Here is a 21,696-nt window from a genome sequence, read left to right on the forward strand (position 1 = left end):
TCCCCAGCTCGTACAGCGATGGCGTCGGGGATTTTCCTCCGAGGGCGGCGTGTGCTACCCTCGGTCTCTTCCTCACACGGAGGGTCTTCTGGGCGAAGACGGCGCAGGCGTTGCAGTCATCGCTTCTGTGTTCCACCGGTAGGCAGAGGTTGCAAACCGGGTGCTGGTCCTTCTGTGCGTACTTGTGTCTGCAGTTCGGGCAGAACTTGAACGGCGTGTTGTCCATCCTCGTGCGTTCAGGCCTCCCTGAGCGCGTGGTCGTCTACGATCGTCGAAGTTCGAGGTTTTCACCTTCTTTCCTCTTCGTCAATGTTTTGTGAAGTCTTCTTTAGTCTTCTTCTTCCGATATCTCCTCCAACTTCCTCTCTTTTCAGTACTTTCTCCAAATATGTCTGGAGCCCAACGGGAACGATCCAGACCCGACCGCGGAAAAAAGAATCTGAAGATGGCGCCCAAGAGTGGGAGCTTCCGCAGGAAGCATGCCGACGTCACCGGAAATGCACCCGAGGTGGTGTGACGCAGACGCCCACCAGGGCTACAAAAAAAAACAAAGAAAAGACTAAGAATCCGGACCCAACCACAAGACCGCGGAATATGCACAGCATAGTGAATCCAGAAAGATTCACGCTGCAAAACTTCAGGCTACTCGCCAACATACTAGATTCATATTCACAGGGCCGTTTATTTCAGGCTTTATTACAGGATTGACCAAATGGCCAAGAGTTCTTTTTATTTAAGTTTGGCGACCAGAAATTCTTTAAGAAAGTCAGTCTTAAGATTTTGCAGACTGCACTTAGGAATTGGGGGTTTATCCGGAAGGCCTTGGGAATTCCTTACTACCACACATACTCCAATTTGGGATTCCCCGGGCACACCTGTATGTCTTCAGGACCAGCTTTCTCTGCCCTTGAGAACAGCTGGAGTACAGAAATGGGGGGACTTATGGGTGGACTCAGGCCTTATGGATTGGAACTCCCTGATGTTACTTACAAACAGGTCATTGACAAGATTTAAATTTTATCAACTATCTGCATGGTGGTCAAGACAGACATTACAGCGGGAAAAAGATACTGGAATTCTTGATGCAATTCGTGGGGGGGGGGGTTGGGGAAACTGGCATTGAGAAGTATCATTTTGGTATAAATTGCTTACAGAGTCTAAAGGTAACCTAGATCTCGAACTGATAAGCCTCTGGGGTAATACCATAGCTGAATACCCCGAAGAGTTCAGTAAGATTTGGACGGATTCTTTCTCTTTATCCCAGAGATTAATTAAACCAGCTAATTTAAGGCGAAACCATTTGTTTACGGCTTATCAGGTGTATTGGACCCCGGCTAAATTGCATACGATAACGCAGGAGAACTATCACTGCCCCCGTTGTAAACTTACAGCAGCAGATGACATGCATATATTCTTAGAATGCCCAGCGATTCAGGAGTACTGGAGGGCGATAGTTGGCTTTCTGGGTGAGGTCTTATCTACAACTATTTCCTGTTCTCCCAGGCTAGTATTTTTTGGCTTACCCTGAGAGTATAATATCAACAACTTTTCCTCACAGTTTTTCTTCTACGTGGTAGTTATAGCCAGGAGGGAGATCTGTAAAGAGTGGAAGTCAGTGGCCCCCCTCCTAGATTCGCAGACTGCTTAAAAAGTATTATGGAAGTTTGCAAGATGGACATGGCTGGTCTAGCTGAAAGCTCTGAGAATGTATGGTCAAAACTGGAGGCCTGGTCGAATAAGTAAACGGTCCGATGATTATGCCAGAGGTGTGTGTCGGTCCTGCCCTCCCCTGGTCTGAGGCACTCCATCAAAAGGCAGGGGAGGTGGATAAGGAAACAACCCACCTCTGGGAGATCTCTGTAAGCTATATATTGACCCCGGGCGGCTTCAGGAATGTCAATACAGAAGGCGACAGATCCATCTAGAGTATATAACATCTGGTGGCATATAGGAGGACAAAAAAAAAATCAAAATGTATTTTTCTGAGAACAGACATTCAGAATGAATGGACACATTTATTTATATAAAGTTTTATATAGCAAGGACATGACCCAAGCAGGTATCAGAGTGCTTTACAAATGATCTAGTAAGATCCTGGAGAAGATAGAGTAATCAAATATGCAAACGCAAGAGGAAATAGAGTAGCATATAAGTGCAAAAGATAAATAGAGGGGTTGAGCACAAACAACCGTCAACAGTGAAAAGCATAGGACCCCCTGCGGGGGAAAAAGAAAATTAAGTACTGTTAATGAAGGTAGCTGCCTTCTAACAAGGGCATTCATCCATAGAGCTTGGACTTCATTTTTGAATGATGCGTAGAGGGAGTCAGTCTGATGTGCGGAGGCAGGGAGTTCCAGATTCTGGGAGGCAATAACGGAGAACGCCCAATTATACGTTTTCTTCTTCTGGAATTTGAGATTTCAGTAGCAGAAGGCTGGAACGCCTAGAAGATCGGCTCCCACCAGAAAGGTCCCATTTTTGGGCTAGGTACAGAGGGGTGTTAAAGTGAAGGGCCTAGTGAGTCACGCACGCAATCTTAAGATGAATCCTCGCCTCCAAAGGAAGCCAGTTTATGGATTTCAGTACCTTAAGTGATGTGGCGCTCTTCTGGAACTGGTGATGAGACATTGCTGCTGAATTCAGGTAAGCCCTGAGCAGAGCGAACTTGTAGCTGGGTAGCCCACATTGTGTTGCGCAGTCATAGTCTAGCATGGAAATTACTAGAGCTTGAACAGCAGACTAAGTCGTCAGGGTGGAGGAAGGGTTTTATCCTTCTTAGAATACTCATGTGGTAGTTGGCACCTTTGGTGGCTGAGCTAATGTGTTCCTGCATGCTTAATGACCTGTTAAGTATAATTCCAAGAGACCTTGCTGAGTCAATGTGTGGGGTACAGTTGAGAGCTGTTAGGTGGTTCAAGTATTCAGCGATGATGGCAGTCTGTTGGGGCGATAAGGAGGAATTCAGTTTTGGAAGAGTTGAGCTTACGATATTGGGAAGTCAGCCAGTGTTGAGTAGGGTTGAGTGGAGTGATTGGATGTCATCTGGGAGGAGATTTTCAGGTAAAGTTCAGTGTGATCGGCATACATGATGAATAGAGTAATTCTGTTAGAGGCTCGATGAACAAGTTGAAGAGCGTGGGAGAGAGTGCAGATCTCTGAGGGACCCCAAGAGTGGATGACAAAGAGTTAGAAAGGGAATGTTACTTTAAATATTTGCGTTTTGTTGTCGAAAAAGGAGGCAAACCTGTTTAATACAGGGCCAGAGAGACCTATCCTTTGTTCCAGTAAATCCAGGAGGTTATATGCTCACATATCTAGGTTCCTTATTTCTGCATGGTTTCTAGGGAATTAATTCACTGCAACGTTTTTTTGTTGTTGTTTTTTTTTAAATCAGTCACTTCAATAAATAAAAAGAAAAAAAATTGGTCGCACAACCTACTTAAAGTGTAACTAGGACAAAGAAAAGTCAACTTCAACAAAATAACTAGAATCCTTGGGCTTCGTCATGTATGAAGAAAGTTTACAGAGCGTGTTGCGTAGCTGGTTATTAAGGTACTGTTGACCACAGAGGTCCACTGGAGCTTGATGAGGAAGCTCAAAATAGAGCATTAGAAAGTGTGGGCAGCTGGGAAAAACGTTTAGATGGGTATCTTTGTCTTGCAGAATTATGCAATGATAGATAAGTCTAGGCACATGTGACCTTTATGGTTTCCCATTTCAAGAGTAACTTCAAAGTTATTGGCAGGTATATGTATGAAATATTAGCCTATTGACAAATCTTACTCATGATCTCCAACAGATTGAATGGCCCAATATAAACTATTTGCTTATTGGTCAAGAAACCAGAAATTGTAAAAACCCAATTGTCAAGAAACGCTGATTTTTAGTAACTTTATGATATTAACTATAGAACTAAGACTATAAAATAGGCATGGTTTATGAGATAAAAGAAATTGAACTGCAACAAGTTTCTGACTTTACAAGTTAAAGAGTTTGGCAAGCAAAAGTCTTCCCACACCTTAAACAGATAAAAAGCTAACATGTCAATTAACTACATCCCAAATGCCCTTAAAGCAGATCTAAAACTTTACTAGCAGTTAAGGTTCTGTATAAACTGAAACCTCAATGCTTATTCTGTTGCAGAGGTCTAGTCCAGGACCATAGCCACCTCCCACCCACATTGTATTCTGCAGACACGTAGTTAATTCTAAACTAGGTCAGGTGTCCAAGACCAGTCTCAACTCCCTCTACTGAATGGATGTTATGGTCTCCAGTCAGGTTTGTCACCTTACTACTAAGTTTTAGCCATCAACTACGCAAACTAAGGCAGTAGTACATAATACAGGCAATAATGGATTACCTAATCTTAAGTAAACTACAGTGGCTCACACACTTGCATCTCCTCATGCCTCTTCCCAATAACGCATTATGAGATCACTGTAGGAGCACTATACAAATCACCATCTATGACAACATAATTTACTTTTGAATGTACAGTTAGTTATCAAATAAAAGCAAGTGTGTCGCATCATAAAATAGCATATTTACAAAATGCAATACATTTACTGTAGATTAATCGGTTAAAAGAATGAATCACTTTAAATCAAAGCAGCAATATCACAGGATGCCTATAGGGACTCCAATAAAAATGCTCTTAATATTGGTTTATGCAACTTGCCTGCCAGCCTCCTGGCATGCTAGATGATTGACTCAAAGTAATAGTGGCTGGCAATGAACAGCACAAACCCATGTGGAAGCTCTAGTGGTTTCCACCAGAAACTATTTCATAAGGCATGTGAGCTGCCTTTCCATCACGAATAATAGCTAGAATACATTCAGGTACCAGCTGCATTGTCATACTGAGCTAGCCTGCACAGACTCCTTCTACACTTATTTTTTCATATTTGCTCCAAAACACAGTTCAGTTCTTGTTGCTAAAAGGGCTTTAGTAAAGAGAACTTTTTGCAACAAGATAACGCGCTATTTTGTTTTAGTCTGTCAAATCAACCACATTACACAGCTATTCTTAAAAAATAAAAAAAATAAAAACTAGCGGGGCTAACAAATCTAATAGGAAACTTTTAAATTACCATCTGTTGGTTCTCTGAAGTCTGCACCGCTGCCCGCGCCGCCACGTGGTGGTGGAGGACCATCTCTGAAACGCCCCATTCCTGGTGCTCCACCACTGGAAGAGGGTGGTCCTCGCCGATCTCCTGGTCGACCTCCTCTGCCGCCATCATCTCTGAAACCTATGAGAAAATAGAGTAAAGAATGGTCATGGGAAAGGCGTCCAAAAATGAAACAAAAAGAGCTTGTACACTGGTACGAGCTCCTTTCCTCAGATCCTGTAAAGGATCCTTTCATCATAACCTGAAATCACAAGAAACTAACAGCCAACATTAGGTAAAATCTGAATGAACTTTCAAAACCTAAATCCGCAAATAGGGTGGACTAATAAAACTTCATTGGTTCTGAAAGAGACCACACACTAACATTTAATAAGACAGATCAAGCAACCATGCGGTGGCAAAACCTGGAGTCATCTCCAGTTTCATGCATCTATATGACAGTACAAAGAAGGCGATGCATTTAGTGGCACATTGACCAAAAGGATGCAAATAACATTGCCTACAAATCTGCCAGTGACAAATCATACTAGAGAGAGACTAATATTAAGACTTCATGTTTCATTGTGAACCCTACATTTCACAAAAAAACCATTTCAAAACACGAAGTCAAGTCACATTATTAGAGTGTTAACAGGACTTAGATAGGGCTGTGTCCTTGCCCCATTCCTATTCTTAGATTAACGCACTTGGGAGACAATTTTGTGAAGGCTAGAAAAGATAGGCCTAAAATTAATTCACGAGAAATCCCAGTTTCACTTTATGCGGATGATGCGGTACTCATTGCCAGAACTACTAATTGCCTCCGATCCTTGTTAGATGCTTATAATAATGTTATGGGAAACCTAGGTTTAAAAACTAATAAGTCATTTTTAATAAAATGTGGCACCAAAAAACTATCAAAGAGAAGTAAGTTCTTACTTGGTGGTGAAGTGGGGGGGAAAAAAAACTTCACATACCTAGGTGTCCCGATTGATAGATTTTAACTGGGAGTATTTATTGAATGTAAGAGTACTGTAATTCCAAAGGGCAATTGATGCAGTTTTTAGATTCGCACAAAGACTGGGACATAAACCTACAGGGGAACTGCTATGTATTTTTGAAAGTAAATATTTATTTGTTGCTATCTTTGGATCAGGTATCTGCGGACACACAAACTGTAAAGCTCTCCAGATTGTACAGAAGTTTATAAGACTACTGGCTGCCCCACACTCCAACATCATTTTGCCATGATAAGGTAGGGCTGAAATACCTAAAGGATCACATTAAATTACAACCACTCTTGTTGTCCCAGCGAATCTGGAAAAACCCAGAAGCCCAATTGTGTAGATCGGTGTTGCTGGATTGTATGAACCTGGATAACTGCCTAGATATTACCCCGGCACAAATTTGTGAAAAAGTTTTGAAACTCTGGGTACTCCAGTTTATTACAACCCTGCTGTTTTACCCAACATTCCCTCAACACATAAAATATCTTTTTTACCAACAGCACAAAAGCCACAGCACAGGAATAGAGAGAGGTGTGGGGGGTCATATCCTGGGCCCCACTATCATACCCAGCATTTTACTTACAACTCATAGCATATGTAAGGTAGAAGTTAACTCACGTTCAGAAATGTATATAGCGCACTACTCACCCAGAGGGTCTCCAGGCGCTTGGGGAGGCGGGTGCATTTACTTATCGAATATCCAAGTTTTTAGTTGCTTTCTGAAGGAGAGGTGGTTCTGAGTAAGGCGGAGGTGGGTGGGGAGAGAATTCCAGGTCTTGGCCGCTAAGTAGGAGAAGGATCTTCCCCCCCATGGTGGATCTGTGGATGCGAGGAATTACGGCGAGGGCTTGAGTTGAAGATCGAAGTTGACGGGTGGGGGTGTAGAAGGACAGTCTCGTGTTGAGGCATTCGGGTCCTATGTCATAGAGGGCTTTGTGTGCGTGGGTGAGGAGACGGAACGTTATTCTCTTGTTGACGGGTAGCCAGTGGAGCTCTTTCAGGTGGCTGGAAATGTGAGCTTGACGAGGGATGTCCAGTATGAGTCTGGCTGATGCGTTTTGGATGCGTTGGAGTTTTTAATGTAGTTTGGCTGTGGTTCCGGCGTAGAGGGTGTTTCCGTAGTCCAGTCGGCTGGTGACCGGTGCGTGGGTGACCGTCTTTCTTGTTTCAGTGGGGATCCAGCGGAAGACTTTGAGCATGCGTAGGATGTTGAAGCAGGATGATGATACGGCATTGGCTTGTCTGGTCATCGAGAGGGAGGAGTCCAGGATGAAACCCAGGTTGCGTGCGTGATCCGTTGGTGTGGGTGCGGTTCCCAGGGCTGGTGGCCACCAAGAGTCATCCCAGGCTGAGGGGGATGAGCCTTAGATGAGGACTTCCGTTTTGTCCGAGTTCAGTTTTAAACGGCTGTTCTTCATCCACTCGGCTGCTTCTTTCATTCCTTCGTGTAGGTTGGTTTTGGCGGTGTTCGGGTCTTTGGTGAGGTACGCTCTCCATTTACCCCATACTTTAAAAAAAAATTTTGGAGCAGCCCCTAGCTTTATATGTGACCCTCTCCGCTGCCATGTATAGGTCCATCCCAGTCTTCCACTCCTCTACTTGTGGTCCCTGTGCAGAACCCCACCTCCTGTCTTTTAGCTACAACCAGGGCCAAGGCTGCGAAGATGAAGTGAGGACGACTTAGATCCACATCCCCTGGTATGCCTAGGAGGATACATTTTAGGAATAGTGGTAGGGTTTCGTTCAGCACCTTTCCCAATTCCAGCGTCACTTTCTCCCAGTATACTTGAATAGGGGGGCAGTCCCATATAGTATGATAGAAGTCTCCTTGTCCATGGTCACATCTCAGGAAACACGGGTCCCTCGCTCTACCCATCCTGTGCAACTGGGCCCTATCGTTGTAGATCCGATGTAGGATTTTATATTGTATAAGTCTTAGTCTGGACTTGATTGCCACTTCCCGGGGATGCATAAGTGCAGATTCCCAGTCCGTGGTGTCAAAGGGCCCCAGATTTCTTTCCCACGTCTCCCTCAGTTTTGTCAAACAGTCCGGGCATTATTAATCAGAGTTCTATAGGTGTAGGACACTGCTTGTTCTTGTAGGTGCTCCTGCAGTAAACGTCCCCCTAGTGGCGCATAGTCTTGCAAAGGGGAGGGGAAGGGGCCTTCCGCCTTCAATGCATGTTTCAATTGTAGACACTTATAGTGTTGTGTGGTGCTAAGTCCGAAATCTGCTCGTAGTGTTTGAAACGTTTTGAAGGAGGTGGCCGTCATTACATCCCCCAGAGTGGATATGCCCAGGTTGTCCCACGCTTGAAAGCCGCGCAGCTTATGTATTTCACGTAGCCATGTGCAGTGCCATAATGTGGTCTGTCTCGTGGGTGTGCAGTGCCAACCCATGGTCCTGTGTGCACTGTGCCACAGTGCAATAGTAGTCAGGGTGACAGGGGGCAGTCCCGTGCGTGTCTTTCCCCCATATAGGTAATAAAGGAGTGTGTTTTCCCATTTTATAGTGTTCTAACCTGTAAGTGGGGTGAGTTGCTTCTGTGTGAAGCCAGTCTGAAATCGGGGTGAGGTGCGTTGCTCGGTAGTATGCCTCAATGTCTGGGAGAGATATTCCCCCATTGTACTGATTGCGGCATAGCGTGGCAAGGGCAATTCTGGGCTGTTTTCCTAACCACAATAAAGACCTTAGTTCCGCGTTAATCGCTTGGAACACTTGCTGAGCGAGGGGGAAATACTCATTTTGGAGAACATACAGGAATTTTGGGAGCGTGATCATTTTGAACATGGCCGCTCGGCCTAGTATGGTAAGGGGAAGCGTCCTCCAGCGCTGGGCGTCTTCTTTAAAGGATAGGAGGATACAGTGTATATTTTCCTTATATGACCGTTGTTTGTCCGGTGTTACATAGATCCCCAGGTACCCAAAACCATGGGTCACCACCTGTAGGGTGTGGGGTAGGGATGGCCAATCGTATCCCATCTTGGGACTGAATATGACCGATTTGTACCAATTGATGGTGTATCCTGAATACGTGCCGTACGTGTTCAGTGCCTCAAAAAGAATGGGGAGGGTAGATTCAGGGTCGGTAACGTACAGGAGTATGTCGTCAGCGTACAGTTACATTTTTTCCTCTGCCACTGAAAGTCTAAATCCTTGTATATCTGGATGTTGCCGCACCACACAAGCTATTACTTCTATAGTGAGAGTGAATTGGAGCGGGGAGAGTGGGCATCCCTGCCGGGTACCTCTCTGTATTGGGAATTCGCGGGACAACCGACCGTTCACCCTCACTCGCGCCACCATGGCCGTGTACAGCAGGCGCACCCTGCTCCGATACACTGGTCCAAATCTAATTAGTGTAGCCTCAAGAAAAGGCCAGTGGACCGCGTCAAACGCCTTTTCGGCGTCTAGGGAAAGGAGGAGATGGGGTTGCTCGCGAGATAGCGCCTCCATCATCCAATTGTGGGTTCGGCACAGGTTCATCCGGGTCGCCATTCCGGGCATAAAACCTGTTTGGTCCTTGTCTATCAGCTCAGTAATGACCTGTCTCATGCGTAGGGACAGTATCGTTGCTAGGATCTTTGCTTCCATATTCAGGAGGAAATGGGACGGTATGAAGCGCATTCCATCGGCGGCTTATAGGAACAATGGTCGCTCTGCGTAGATCAGGAGGGAGGGTCTCCTCCTCAATCGAGCTTTTAAAAAGAGATAGGTGTGGGGCCAGTATGCCTGATCCCAGTTTAAAAAACTCTGCCTGTAGACCATTTGGTCCCGGTGTTTCACCGGGTTTCAGCCTGGTGATAGCCCGACGGATTTCTTCAAGTGAAAGGTCCGCTTCTATACTGTCCCCGTCTTCCTCCGATAGGTGAGGCACTGCTACCGCCTCCAGGTATTCCATTATAGCTGGGGTCTCACGCAGGTCCCGGGCTTCATAAAATGCGCCATAGTAGGTGGCACACACACCTCTGCTATCCCCTCGTCTAGATGTATCTGTGTGCCCGCCTCGTCTGTAATGGTTTCGACCCAGCGAGCTTCCATTTCCCTGCGACTGAGCCACACCAACAGCTTTCCCGACTTGTCTCTGACGTCATATAACCTGTGGAGAGTGGCTAATCTGTGCGTCTTGGGTCGCTACCGCCCTATAGTTAAGTTGGGCATCTTTCAGACTACATCTATAGTGTTCAGTCTGGTGGGTCAGGCACAGCTTTGAGGGCAAGAATCTGGGCTTCGCATTCTTCCATCTCTTCCCTCTTTCTTCGCCCATGATAGTCCGTTTTGCGCACTGTCCCTGAGGACCGTCTTGTACGCTTCCCAGACCACCACACCCGATTGGACTGAGCCCGTGTTTTCAGCGAAATAAACTTTCGTATCCGCCCGAAGGCCCTGGCGAATTCCTTATTTTTCAACTCCCACGGCAGAAGGCGCCATTCCCCTCTGAGTCCAACTCTATCCCTCCCTATACTGACCTCCAGTGGTGAGTGATCAGATAAACCACGGGCTCGTTATTCAGCCCCTCTGATCTGTCCCGTGAGGCCCAGTGGCACGAAAATGTAGTCTAATCTAGACTACACCTGATGCGCCCCTGAGAAGTAGGAGAAGCAGGTGTCTAGCGGGTGCACTGCCCTCCAGACATCTACAAGGCCCAAGGATTGAGTGAATCGCGCGTAGTGCGTTTCAGTCCCTGTGGAGTTCCCGATCCTGTCAACCTCTGAGCGCACTACATCATTAGTCACCACCTATCACTAGTAGAGCATTCGGGGTTTCAAGCATTATGTCAGTGATACCCTTTAAAGTCCTGGCCTGTAGCTGAGGGGGGGGGCATATACAGATATGATCGTGAATTCGGTCCTGCCCCATTGCCCATTGACTCCTACATATGTGCCCTGCTCATCTGTCCATGTACGTTGAACTTTAAAGGGGGGGGGAGGGGGGGGACCGTTTTATTAGAATAGCTACCCCTCTGGACCCCGTTGTGTATCCCGCATGTGCCAGGACTGTGTAAGGCTTTCTACCCAGGAAACCACACCTAGTCCCACGAAGATGGGTCTCCTGTAGGAGCACATCAGGGTGAACCAGTTTGATATGGGCCTGTACCAGACTTCTCTTGATGCGGTCGCCTAGGCCATTTACATTCCATGTGTACACCGTGTAGGGGGCTATCAGGTTTTGCCTATCAAGTGATACCAGGGGGTCATTCGTATTCTGGCGTATTATCAGTAACAGTCTTCTGGCAACCTATACATCTTCAGCTAATAATATGACTTTACCTTGTGAAAACCCATAAAACATTTCAAGATGTCGGAACAAACTAACCATAACCCACCCATAACCCCTCCCTGCCCCATCCCCCCTCCGTTGGGACTCTAGCGCCGGCCGGTGTCGGTCCCACACAGTGGCAGGTGTGGCCTGTCGCCCACCGATGGTCGCAGCCCTTCGCACTACAGTGTTAACAGGACTTCTGCTGTGCGTCCCCCGACTTTGTAAAACCAAAGTCATGTAGAGTGGGAAACAGTTCAGGAGTAGTCAGAGAGCCGACAAGAGTGTGGAGAAAAAGATGGGTTAGGAGAAGGAAGAGGGGGCGAAGGAAGGTGCGAGTCGTGAAAGGAAAGAGGGAAGAGGAGGTGTGTGGCTCTTCTCGATCAGCTCAGACGGGCAGGTTATATCAGTGCCATCCGCGCTGTGCCCTGGAATCATGAATGAGAGTCCGGCAGTTCAGCTTGCAAGTGTTCCGTGTTGGTATCCTGTTCCATTGCTACAATCTCCGCTACCAGAGGATGGGTTGAGGTCGTGCTGTGTTCCATCATCCTCCACAATTCTTTCGTCCTCCGATACACTCCTTTGCAAGTCAGATTCCGCATTGCTTTCAGGTTCCGTAGGGAGGGGCAGAGTGTGGGAGCGCAGTCGGGGCTGCGAATTCAGAGGTTGGTCGTCGGCCGGTATCAGGCGGTTGGCGAGCTGTGGCGGACCAAGGGTAGGTGGATTCCTCCTATGTCCCATGGCATCCCGTGGTCGCAGCGTCCTGACCTGTTCTGCTCCCTGCTGTCTCGGGGGCAGACCCGAGGGGGTCTTTCACCTTCTCTGCTCCTCTGTCTGTTTGAGGAGCGGACGCTCCTCGAGCCATTTCCAGGCCGCTTCTGGGGACTGGAAGAAGTGTGTTTTTTCTCTGAAGATTACCTGGAGTTTGGCTGGGAAGAGTAACATGTCTTGTATGCCTTTTTCGCGCAACTTTGCCTTGACTGATAGGAAGGATCTTCTATTAGCTTGCACTTCCCGGCTGTAGTCCGGAAAGATCATGATACGCGAATTGTCAATTTTAATATACCCCAGTTTCCTAGCTACTTGGAGGATCATGTACGTGTCAAGGAAATTCAGGAAGCGGGCTAGGATTGTGCGGGGCGCCGCGCCCAGAGGGGGTTTTGCCTGCAGTACCCTGTGTGCTCGCCCGATCACGAAACAGGGAGAACTTTTCCGCAGGGAAGGTGTCCCGGAGCCACTTGTGCAGGAAGGCCGCCGTGTTCGACCCTTCGATTCCCTCTCTGAATCCCACGAACGGAGGTTGTTCAGTCGCACCCCATTTTCGGCGGCGCCCACCCTCCATTGCAGGTCTTCAGTGGTGGTCCGGAGTGCCGTGAGGTCTCTCCTGAGGTCCCGCAGTCCATCCTCTGCCTCGCTAATTCTGGTCTCTGTAGCGGCCATGTTCCTCATGTACTGGCGCAGGAGCGATACCTCCGTGCTGACCTCCCCTATTTTCCCCTCCAGGGCCTGTCGAGAGTCCCTTATAGCGTGCAGGAGGGTCTCCATGTCCCCGCTACGCAGCTGGGTGTCCAGGGCCGGTGGGAGGTGCAGAGTGGTGAACTTGTCCATTTTGGCCTGTCTAGGTATTTTAGATGTTTTATCTCTGGTCACTGTCAATTAGGCCAATTGCTAGAGGCAGTCTCTGGCACCAGCGGTCAGGATGGTCCACCACTTAGTTCCAGGGCCCCGGCGTCAGGCCGAATGGACCCCCAGATTCGCCCCCCAGCTCAGTGGTAAGGTGTTCTTTGCGCCAAAGAGGGCAGCGCTGCGACGTACTCCCAGGGGGTCAGGCCACGGGCGTTCGGTGTACTCCACCTCGGCACGGTCCATCTCCCAAGTTGGGCCAGATGGGAGGAGGGGGGGGGGGGGGGGGGGGGGTTGGAGGGGGAGCAGGTGCCTCCAAGTCGAGTGGGGAGGGGCCCGCGGCCACCCCAGGAGGAGAGTGGGCAGGTGGAGTCCTGTGTGGCCCTATCGCGGCCTTCAGTTAACGTCTGGCCTTACTTCTAAGCCACTGCCTCGCCCTCTCCGACCTCGGAGGGGTGGCATCAGGCAATGCAGCGTAGGCCGCGTCCCATGCCTCTCACTGATCTCGGGTAGGTAAATCATGGGCCCGGGTCAAAGCAGTGTGTCCCGGCGGTCGCTGGGTGTCCTGTCTCACTTCCCTCCCCGTGGCACGGGCTCTCCCGTGTGTGTAGTCCCGCTCAGGGCATCGGCGACCCGCAGGGAACCAAGCCGCTCTCACCTACCGCCGGCGCTCGAGTCCTCCAGGATCGCCGGACAGTCTCAGGTCAAGGCCCTCCTCAATCCACCAGTCCGGCGGACCTCTGCAGGTCTCCGGTCCCTCCAGTCGGCCTCAGCCCGCCGTTGCTCCAGAATCTACAGGGCCGCTCTCCTCTGGTGTAGTCTGGTTGGCTCACCGGGATATCCAGGGGCGGTGGGGGTGTCTTCGGTCTCCCTGACAGGTGTGGCCCCTCAGAGCGGTCCGATGGCTCAGGTGGTGGTACAGGCCCGCTGCCGCTGTTCCCCTGGCTGTCTCCGAGGGACCTAGTGAGGCACCTCACTCCGGGGCTCGGGTGGGGATGGCGGCCGTCATTTTGTATCGTGTGCGATCGTCCGTCTCGGAGCCGTTTTTGTCCGAAAAGACGGATCGCGGCGGTTTCTCCGCAGATCGTGCACTGCCAGGGGGGGTTCCGGACCTCAGAAGCGATGTGTGGCGATCGAATTATAGCCCTTATGGCCCAGGATTTCATCATGATCAGTGGCACTCGCCGGAGCCGATGTCAGGCACGTCTTACCTGCTCTTGGCCACGCCCCCCAACTGCCATCAAGATTAACCCTGTGCGTAGTAGCTGTGCACGGAGTGCACTTCGCATTACGAATGTTAAGCGAACTGCGTAGTGGAGGGAAAAAGCTGTTCGCATTGACTGAACAGTGCCGGATGCCTGTTTGCACTGTGCAATCATTGCAAACTGCATCTTGCACAGTGCAAGCGGTCGTTTTCTGCCGCTCGACTAGATTTGTACTCGAGCTGCAGCTTTCTCAACGGGGACTGGTAGTTTTTCATCACGAGCGGTCGTGACCATTCACGACCACTTGCAATGAGAAACCTGAACTCCCCGCGGTGAGAATCTCACGGGAGGTTTATTTTCCATGCTCACGATCAGCAACTTGATGTTGCTGATCAAGTACGAGGAAAAAGTCTCACCGGGATGTTGATTTTGCTGGCTCGCAGTCGCCAACTTGACGTTGAGGACCGCGAGCAAGCAAAAAATGCCCGCTACGTGTTTTTGCACTGTGCTGCGTGCAATTCGCGTAGTACTGCAAACTACGCAAGCTCCGCGAGCGTAGTCTTACGCCCAGGGTTAATCAAGATGTCATTTTTGCTGTTTCGAATTACAGTCTAAGCGCTCTGCAATTACAATCCACATACTGAAATGATTTAGATTTTATTCCTACTACACTATTTAATTGATCTTCTTTGATTTTATAACCTACTTTAATAATGTCTTTTACTGGACCTTTAAATCCTGAATCAATGTATTCCATTTATGATGCAATTTTGACTGACAGTGTATTTGGTTAGGTGGGATATTAAAAATCTATTTGGAAGACCAAACATAAATGGGTAAGTTTAACTTTAACTCTTCAGATTGCTAATTTACGAATATTTGTAAGAAAGTGGGTGCAATCTTAAAAATAAATGCACCATCACTGTAACCTAAGGCAGTCGCTACTAAGATTGCCGCATCATTCTCAGTGCGATGCTCCATGGATTAATCCATAGCCACAACAGGAAAAGTTATACAGCAATAATAATACTTCTCCAGCATGAGATCCTTACCCAGATTTCACCCTAGAATCCCACCACCAGGACTATTGACATCATAAAAACAAACACTCAATGGGACTCTCTAAAGAGGAAAAAAACATCAATCTGCAGCTACTTCAATATGTCAAGTCAAGTGATTTATATAGCGCGCTACATACCCATAGGGTCTCAAGGCGCTTGAGGAGGGGAGGGGAATTACTTGTCGAATATCCAGGTTTTAAGTTGCTTTCTGAATGTAAGGTTGTTCTGAGTGAGGCGAAGGTGAGTGGGAAGTGAGTTCCAGGTTTTAGCTGCCAGGTAGGAGAAGGCTCTGCCTCCCATGGTGGTTTTGTTGATGCGGGGTACAGTTGCCAGCGCTTGGTTGGAGGATGGTAGGAGGCGGGGGGGGGGAGGGGGGGAGGGGGTGTAGTAGGAAAGTCGTGTGTTGAGGCATTCGGGTCCAAGTTCGTAGAGTGCTTTGTGTGCGTGAGTTAGGAGGCGGAAAGTAATTCTCTTGTCAACGGGGAGCCAGTGGAGGTTTTTCAGGTGTCCAGAGATGTGGTCTTTACGCGGGATGTCTAGTATGAGTCTGGCTGAGGCGTTCTGGATGCGTTGGAGTTTAATTGGGAGTTTTGCGGTGGTGCCGGCGTATAGGGTGTTTCCGTAGTCCAGGCGGCTCGTGACCAGTGCGTGGGTGACCATTTTTCTGGTTTCGGTGGGGATCCAGCTAAATGTTTTTTTGAGCATGCAAAGAATATTGAAGCAAGAAGATGAGACGGCGTTGATTTGTCTGTTCATAGAGAGTGAGGAGTCCAGGATGATGCCTAAGTTCCGTGCGTGGTCCGTCGGGACAGGTGCTTTTCCGAGGGCCTCTGGCGACCAAGAGTCGTCCCAGGCGGAGGGGGAGGTACCAAGGATGAGGACTTCAGTTTTGTCGGAGTTCAGTTTTAGACGGCTGTGCTTCATCCACTCGGCTACTTCTTTCATTCCTTCATGTAGGTTGGTTTTGGCGGTGTTCGGGTCTTTGGTGAGTGAGAGGATCAGTTGAGTGTCGTCAGCGTAGGAGATGATGTTGAGGTTATGTTGGCATGCGATGGCCGCGAGGGGGCTCATGTATACGTTGAAGAGGGTGGGACTGAGTGAGGATCCTTGTGGCACGCCGCAGATGACTTCTGTAGCTTCTGATTTGAATGGTGGGAGGCGGACTCTCTGCGTTCTTCCGGCGAGGAACGAGGTGATCCACTCCAGTGCTTTTCCTTGGATTCCGATGTTTGAGGCGTTGTATTAAGGTGCTATGACAGACTGTGTCAAAGGCTGCGGAGAGGTCGAGGAGGATAAGGGCGACCGTTTCTCCGTTGTCAAGCAGAGTACAAATGTCGTCAGTTGCTGCGATGAGTGCGGTCTCAGTGCTGTGTTTGGCTCTGAAGCCGGATTGTGAGGAGTCGAGGGATTTGTTGGTTTCGAGGAAGGCGGCGAGCTGGTTGTTGACAGCTTTCTCGATGACTTTGGCCGGGAATGGAAGGAGCGAGATGGGGCGGTAGTTTTTGAGTTCGGTGGGGTCAGATGTGGGTTTTTTCAGAAGGGCGCTGAGTTCGGCGTGTTTCCAGCTATCTGGGAAGGTGGCGGAGGGGAGGTAGCAGTTGATGACATCTCGGAGGTGGGGTGCGATGATGGAATCTGCTTTGTTGAAGATGTGGTGAGGGCAAGGGTCTGTGGGGGATCCGGAGTGGATGGAGTTCATAAGGTGGATGGTGTCCTCAGTGGAGATTGGCTTCCAGTTATTGAGGATGTTCAAGGGGAGTGGGGGTCCTGCAGAAGGTTGGGTGGGTTGGTCTACGGACCTGTTGTCGAAGCTGTTGTGGATGTCAGCAATCTTGTTGTAGAAGAACGAAGCTAGGGAGTCGCAGAGGCCCAACCGCTAGATAGAGATCCCCCACCCAGACATTAAAATAGGCTCCGATGGAGAATAACAAATTCTCTCAATGTCTACAATCAGCATGATCTGGTCAAATGACTACTATCCTTTTTAGAATATACACGTTCTTCTGGCTGATCTGTATACATATTTAAAACTTAAGGCACCAGGATCTTGAAACTCCCATTGCGTTGGAAAATACTGCATTGCAGCTAGAGAGCAAATCTAGTCTTTGGACTCTAATGAGACTACACCATGGTCAAATATCTCTGGCAAAGCAGTGATGTGCTGTCCTACTCATGTTTTTTTTTTTGGTTGTAAGACTTTATTTGCAGTTGACAAATATACTTTACATCAATTGCGTGTATAAATTACATTTTCACGCCTTAGTCATTCCGATGCTTGTAATACACAGCTATTCAGCCGACAACTTTCCGGTCCGGCAGCATTTAAGAACATGGTGTGTCAAACATTTCATCAGAACGTACAGAATAGTCTTACTTTCTAAAAATGTTTTTGTTTTTGGTTTGGAACAGAACTATACACTCATTAGGAACAGTAAACAATTTAGTAGGACTTCAATACACGGTCAATCGCCTAGATCGGTGGGGCTTTACTGATGTACTATGCTGTATTCTTACCCATGAGTTCCCCATGGTCTCTTATCACACCCGTATCCCTCCCTGCATCCCGTCCATGGGTATGTGTTAGTGTTCAAGTTCATCCTCCTTATCAGAGCTATCCTCTCCTTCTTCCGGCAAAGGTTCACACAGGTCACCTCTATACTTGTTCCAAGGTAGCCAGACCCTGTTCCATTTGCGAGGGTTGGCTCTTGTCTTATAGACCGCTCGCTCGATAATCATCAACCTGTCCATGTGTTTGCATCACTGTGCCAATGTCGGTGCGTCCGCCGCCCCCCATTTTTGCGCTATGTGCCGCTTGGCCACCATCGCTCCTATCACTACCCACTGCTGCTCTGTCTAGTTAGATCCGTCCTCCCCCACATATTCAATAAACAAACCCTCGGGTCTGGTGTGAGTGATACTTCCAGTGTTTGTGAAACGGTTCTCATAATTCACCTCCAGTATTCGCTAATGATCTGACATCCCCAAAGTGTGTGTAGGAGTGTTCCTTCCTCTCCACAGCCTTTCAGACAATTTGGATTCTCCTCCCTGTGTATTCTATACAAGTTAGTTCTAGTATAGTAGACCCTATGTACTATTTTGAATTGTACTAGACGGAAGCGGGCCGATACTCCTGCCGCTCTCGGGGGTGCCAGTGCGTCATTCCAGTCAGTTTCATCCATTTCTCCCAACTCCGTCTCCCATTTATCCCGTAATTTAATTAGTGGGTCAGGTAGATTATTTAGCAGTTTGATAAGTAAGTGATGTAGCTCCTGTTTGCATATAATCAGTGAGCAGGCGGTCTTCTAACGGTGATGAGTCAGGGACTTTGGTCCTGGCTCTTTGGCCGTCATCAATGCGTGTCTGATCTGTATGTATCTATATGTCTCAGTGGGTCCTAGGTCATATTGTTGCTGCAGGAGTGAGAATGGGATCACCCCAGTACTCGTCCATAGGTCTCCCACTGTGGAAATTCCTATATTGTCCCATTGGGTGAATCTTTTACTATGTCTCAGACACCCCAATGCTTTAGTATCCCACAGGGGTGTAAGTTTGGTTATTACATCCCCCCATTTTAAATCTAGCCTGCGCCGTATGCCATAGTATTACCGTGTGCTTTGTCGGGCCTACCAGTTTTGTCAATAGACGTTTGTTATATAGTGGTGCCAATAGGCTGTGTGTTCCCAATTGAGTTCTGTCAGCCATATATGCTGGGTCTTCTTGTGGTGCGTGGATCCATTGGTTTATCACCTTGAGTTGGGACGCCCAATAGTATAACCGTAAATTTGCCAGTGCTATCCCGCCGTCGTACCATCCACGGTTAAGTTTTATATGTGCCACTCGAGCCGGGCGCTCTCCCCATAACAAGCCTGAAAGGACTGCTGTCACCTTCCTAAAATACGAGGGTGGGACAAGGGTCAGAATATTCTCTAATATATTTTAAAAACGCGGAAGTGCCTTCATTTTGAATAAAACCGCTCTGCCCAAAAACGTCAATGGTAAATTCGTCCAGTATCTTGCATCCGCCTTTAAACGAGTAAGTGGAGGCAACAGATTCTGTGTAAAGTAGTGCGAGTCGTCTCGGGTGACATACATGCCTAAATATTTAAACGAGGGGTTTGCGATGGCCAACTGGCATTCGCTGGGTATATGCAGCAGAGGACCCCTCAGTTCGTAAATAACCGATTTTGACCAATTTATGGTGTAGCCGGAGTAAACACCATGTGCATTACACGGGTCAAGTAATATAGGGATACCAGCGGCCGGATCAGACAAATATATCAACATATCAGCATAAAGGGAGATTCTGTCCTCCCAGTGTTCCCCCCAACTCACCCCCTTTAGTAAAGGAGTGTCTCTAATGATAGTCGCTAGTGGCTCCAGAACTAACTCAAACAGCAGAAGGGAGAGCGGACAGCCCTGCCTCGTTCCTCTAGCCAATGGCATGTCACGTGAAACGTGGCCATTGGCCATCACATGTGCGACAGGTTCCGTATATAAGAGCTTTATCCACGCAATAAATTTAGGGCCGAAGCCCATGTGTGCCAGAACTGCGAAAAGGTATGGCCACTCCACTAAATCGAACGCCATCTTGGCGTCTAACGAGAGAATGACCGCTGGTACTGTCAATAAAGGGGCCCGCGCCAGTGCGCCATGTACTCTTCGGAGGTTAAGTGCCGTGCTCCTATGTGGCATAAAACCGGATTGGTCTGGATGGATCAAGAGGGAAAGGTAGGGCATTAATCTGGTAGCCAATATCTTTGCTAGTATCTTGGCTTCCGCATTGAGTAGCGAGATTGGTCGGTATGAAGTACAGTCTGCTGGAGGCTTACCCGGTTTCGGGATAGCAACAATGGTGGCCATTCGTTGATCCAAGGGCAGTACCCCCCCGCTCCAAGCTATCCTTGAACATCGCTAACAGTGGCTCACTTAGTGTGTCTGACATCGTTTGGTACCATTCAATCGGGATCCCGTTGGGGCCCACTGCTTTTCCCGTGTGAAGTGTGGTGATTGCTGCCTGAACCTCTTGTATTGTCAGGTCTGCCTCCAGTTCATCCACCGCGTCATGGGGTACGGTTGGGGTGCGAACCGGTTGAAGGGCCAGAGTCGCAGAAGCCGCGACTTCCCTTTCAGGAGTGTACACCTCCTGAAAATGATCTGCGAGGAGATAAATTATTTCTGAAGGGTGCAAGTGTAGTGTCCCGTTTTGGTCTGCCAATTGCAGTATGGTCCTGCTACCTTCTTTTCTCTTATCTAGCCAGGCCAGGAGTTTACTGGCCTTGTCACCTATATCATATATTCTATTCGCCGTTGCCGTTATATTCTCCATCGTTTGTAGGCGGATATGATCAGTGAGGGCTTGTTGGCGTAGTGTAAGTGTGTGTAGTGTTTCCTCTGTCGGGTGTTCCATGTGGGCCATGTTTGCTGCCTCCAGGGCCGATTCTAGGTCCCTCAACTCCCGCTGCTGCATGCGCTTATGCCCTGTTATTGTTGTAATGGCATAGACTCTCAAAACTGTTTTGTATGCTTCCCATAGAGTAGTGGGAGAGGACACCGAACCAGTATTCTCCGCAAAGTAGTGCCGGGTCGCCTTTTTTAATTCCTTCCGTACATGTGGTACCTTGATATAGCCCGGATAAATTGGATACAACCTTCTGCGCACCCTCCCCGAGCATGAGATGTTCAGTGTTAGGGGGGAGTAATCTGAGATACCCCTGGGCCTAATCTGCACATCACTGATTGTAAGATGACCTTCCCCCAGTGTGAGAAAGTAGTCTATGCGGGACAAACTATTATGAGTTGCAGAGTAATAAGTGTATTGCCGGCCCTCAGGGTTGAGGTGCTGCCAAACGTCCACCAGCCCTTGTGCCTCGATAAATTCTTGAAAGCGGGACGGACCAGACGCGTGTGTTCTGGTCGGGTACCTATCCTGCGTGTTGTGTGCCACTGCGTTGAAGTCTCCTCCCACCACTAGGTCCCCTTCTGGAAGATCTGACAGTAATTTCCCTAACTAGGGCAGAGTGGTCGCGTGCAGCGCCGGTGGAATGTATACCGAGACCACGTTGAGTGGCTTGCCCTCCCACTGCCCAATCGCCACAGCAAAACGGCCATACTAATCGGCTCTCGTGGAAAGCATTATGAAGCGAGACGCTTTTTTCATTAGAATACCCGTTCCACGAGACCCAGAGGTAAAGTCCGAATGCACCACCATACTATATCCCAGTCTGTCCAGTGCTTTGCTCGCCGTCCCCACTAGGTGTGTCTCCTGAAGAAGGATTAGATCTGGATTCAGTCTCTTAATACCCTGCAGGACCAACCCCCTCTTTATCTTGTCCCCAAGACCTCTCACATTCCAGGACATCACTTGTAATGGAGGTATCGGACCTGTGCTTATGTTCTCATTCAGAGGAGTTGATTGTGAGTCGCGTGCCATGC

At 48.5% G+C, this 21,696-nt stretch overlaps 1 protein-coding gene across 3 annotated transcripts in view; it reads right to left on the minus strand.

Moving 5' to 3' along the window:
• The window catches only part of EIF4H (eukaryotic translation initiation factor 4H), a 221,967-nt gene that overhangs the window by 14,198 nt on the left and 186,073 nt on the right, over positions 1–21,696 (minus strand). For all 3 annotated transcript variants that reach the window (XM_086954607.1, XM_086954606.1, XM_086954608.1), the window contains one exon: positions 5,091–5,249. In XM_086954607.1, coding sequence (XP_086810733.1) covers positions 5,091–5,249 — 159 coding nt within the window. The remainder of the gene's footprint in view (positions 1–5,090; positions 5,250–21,696) is intronic.

The sequence above is a fragment of the Lissotriton vulgaris genome, chromosome 2_1, assembly GCF_964263255.1.
Source record: "Lissotriton vulgaris chromosome 2_1, aLisVul1.2, whole genome shotgun sequence".
NCBI lineage: Eukaryota > Metazoa > Chordata > Amphibia > Caudata > Salamandridae > Lissotriton > Lissotriton vulgaris.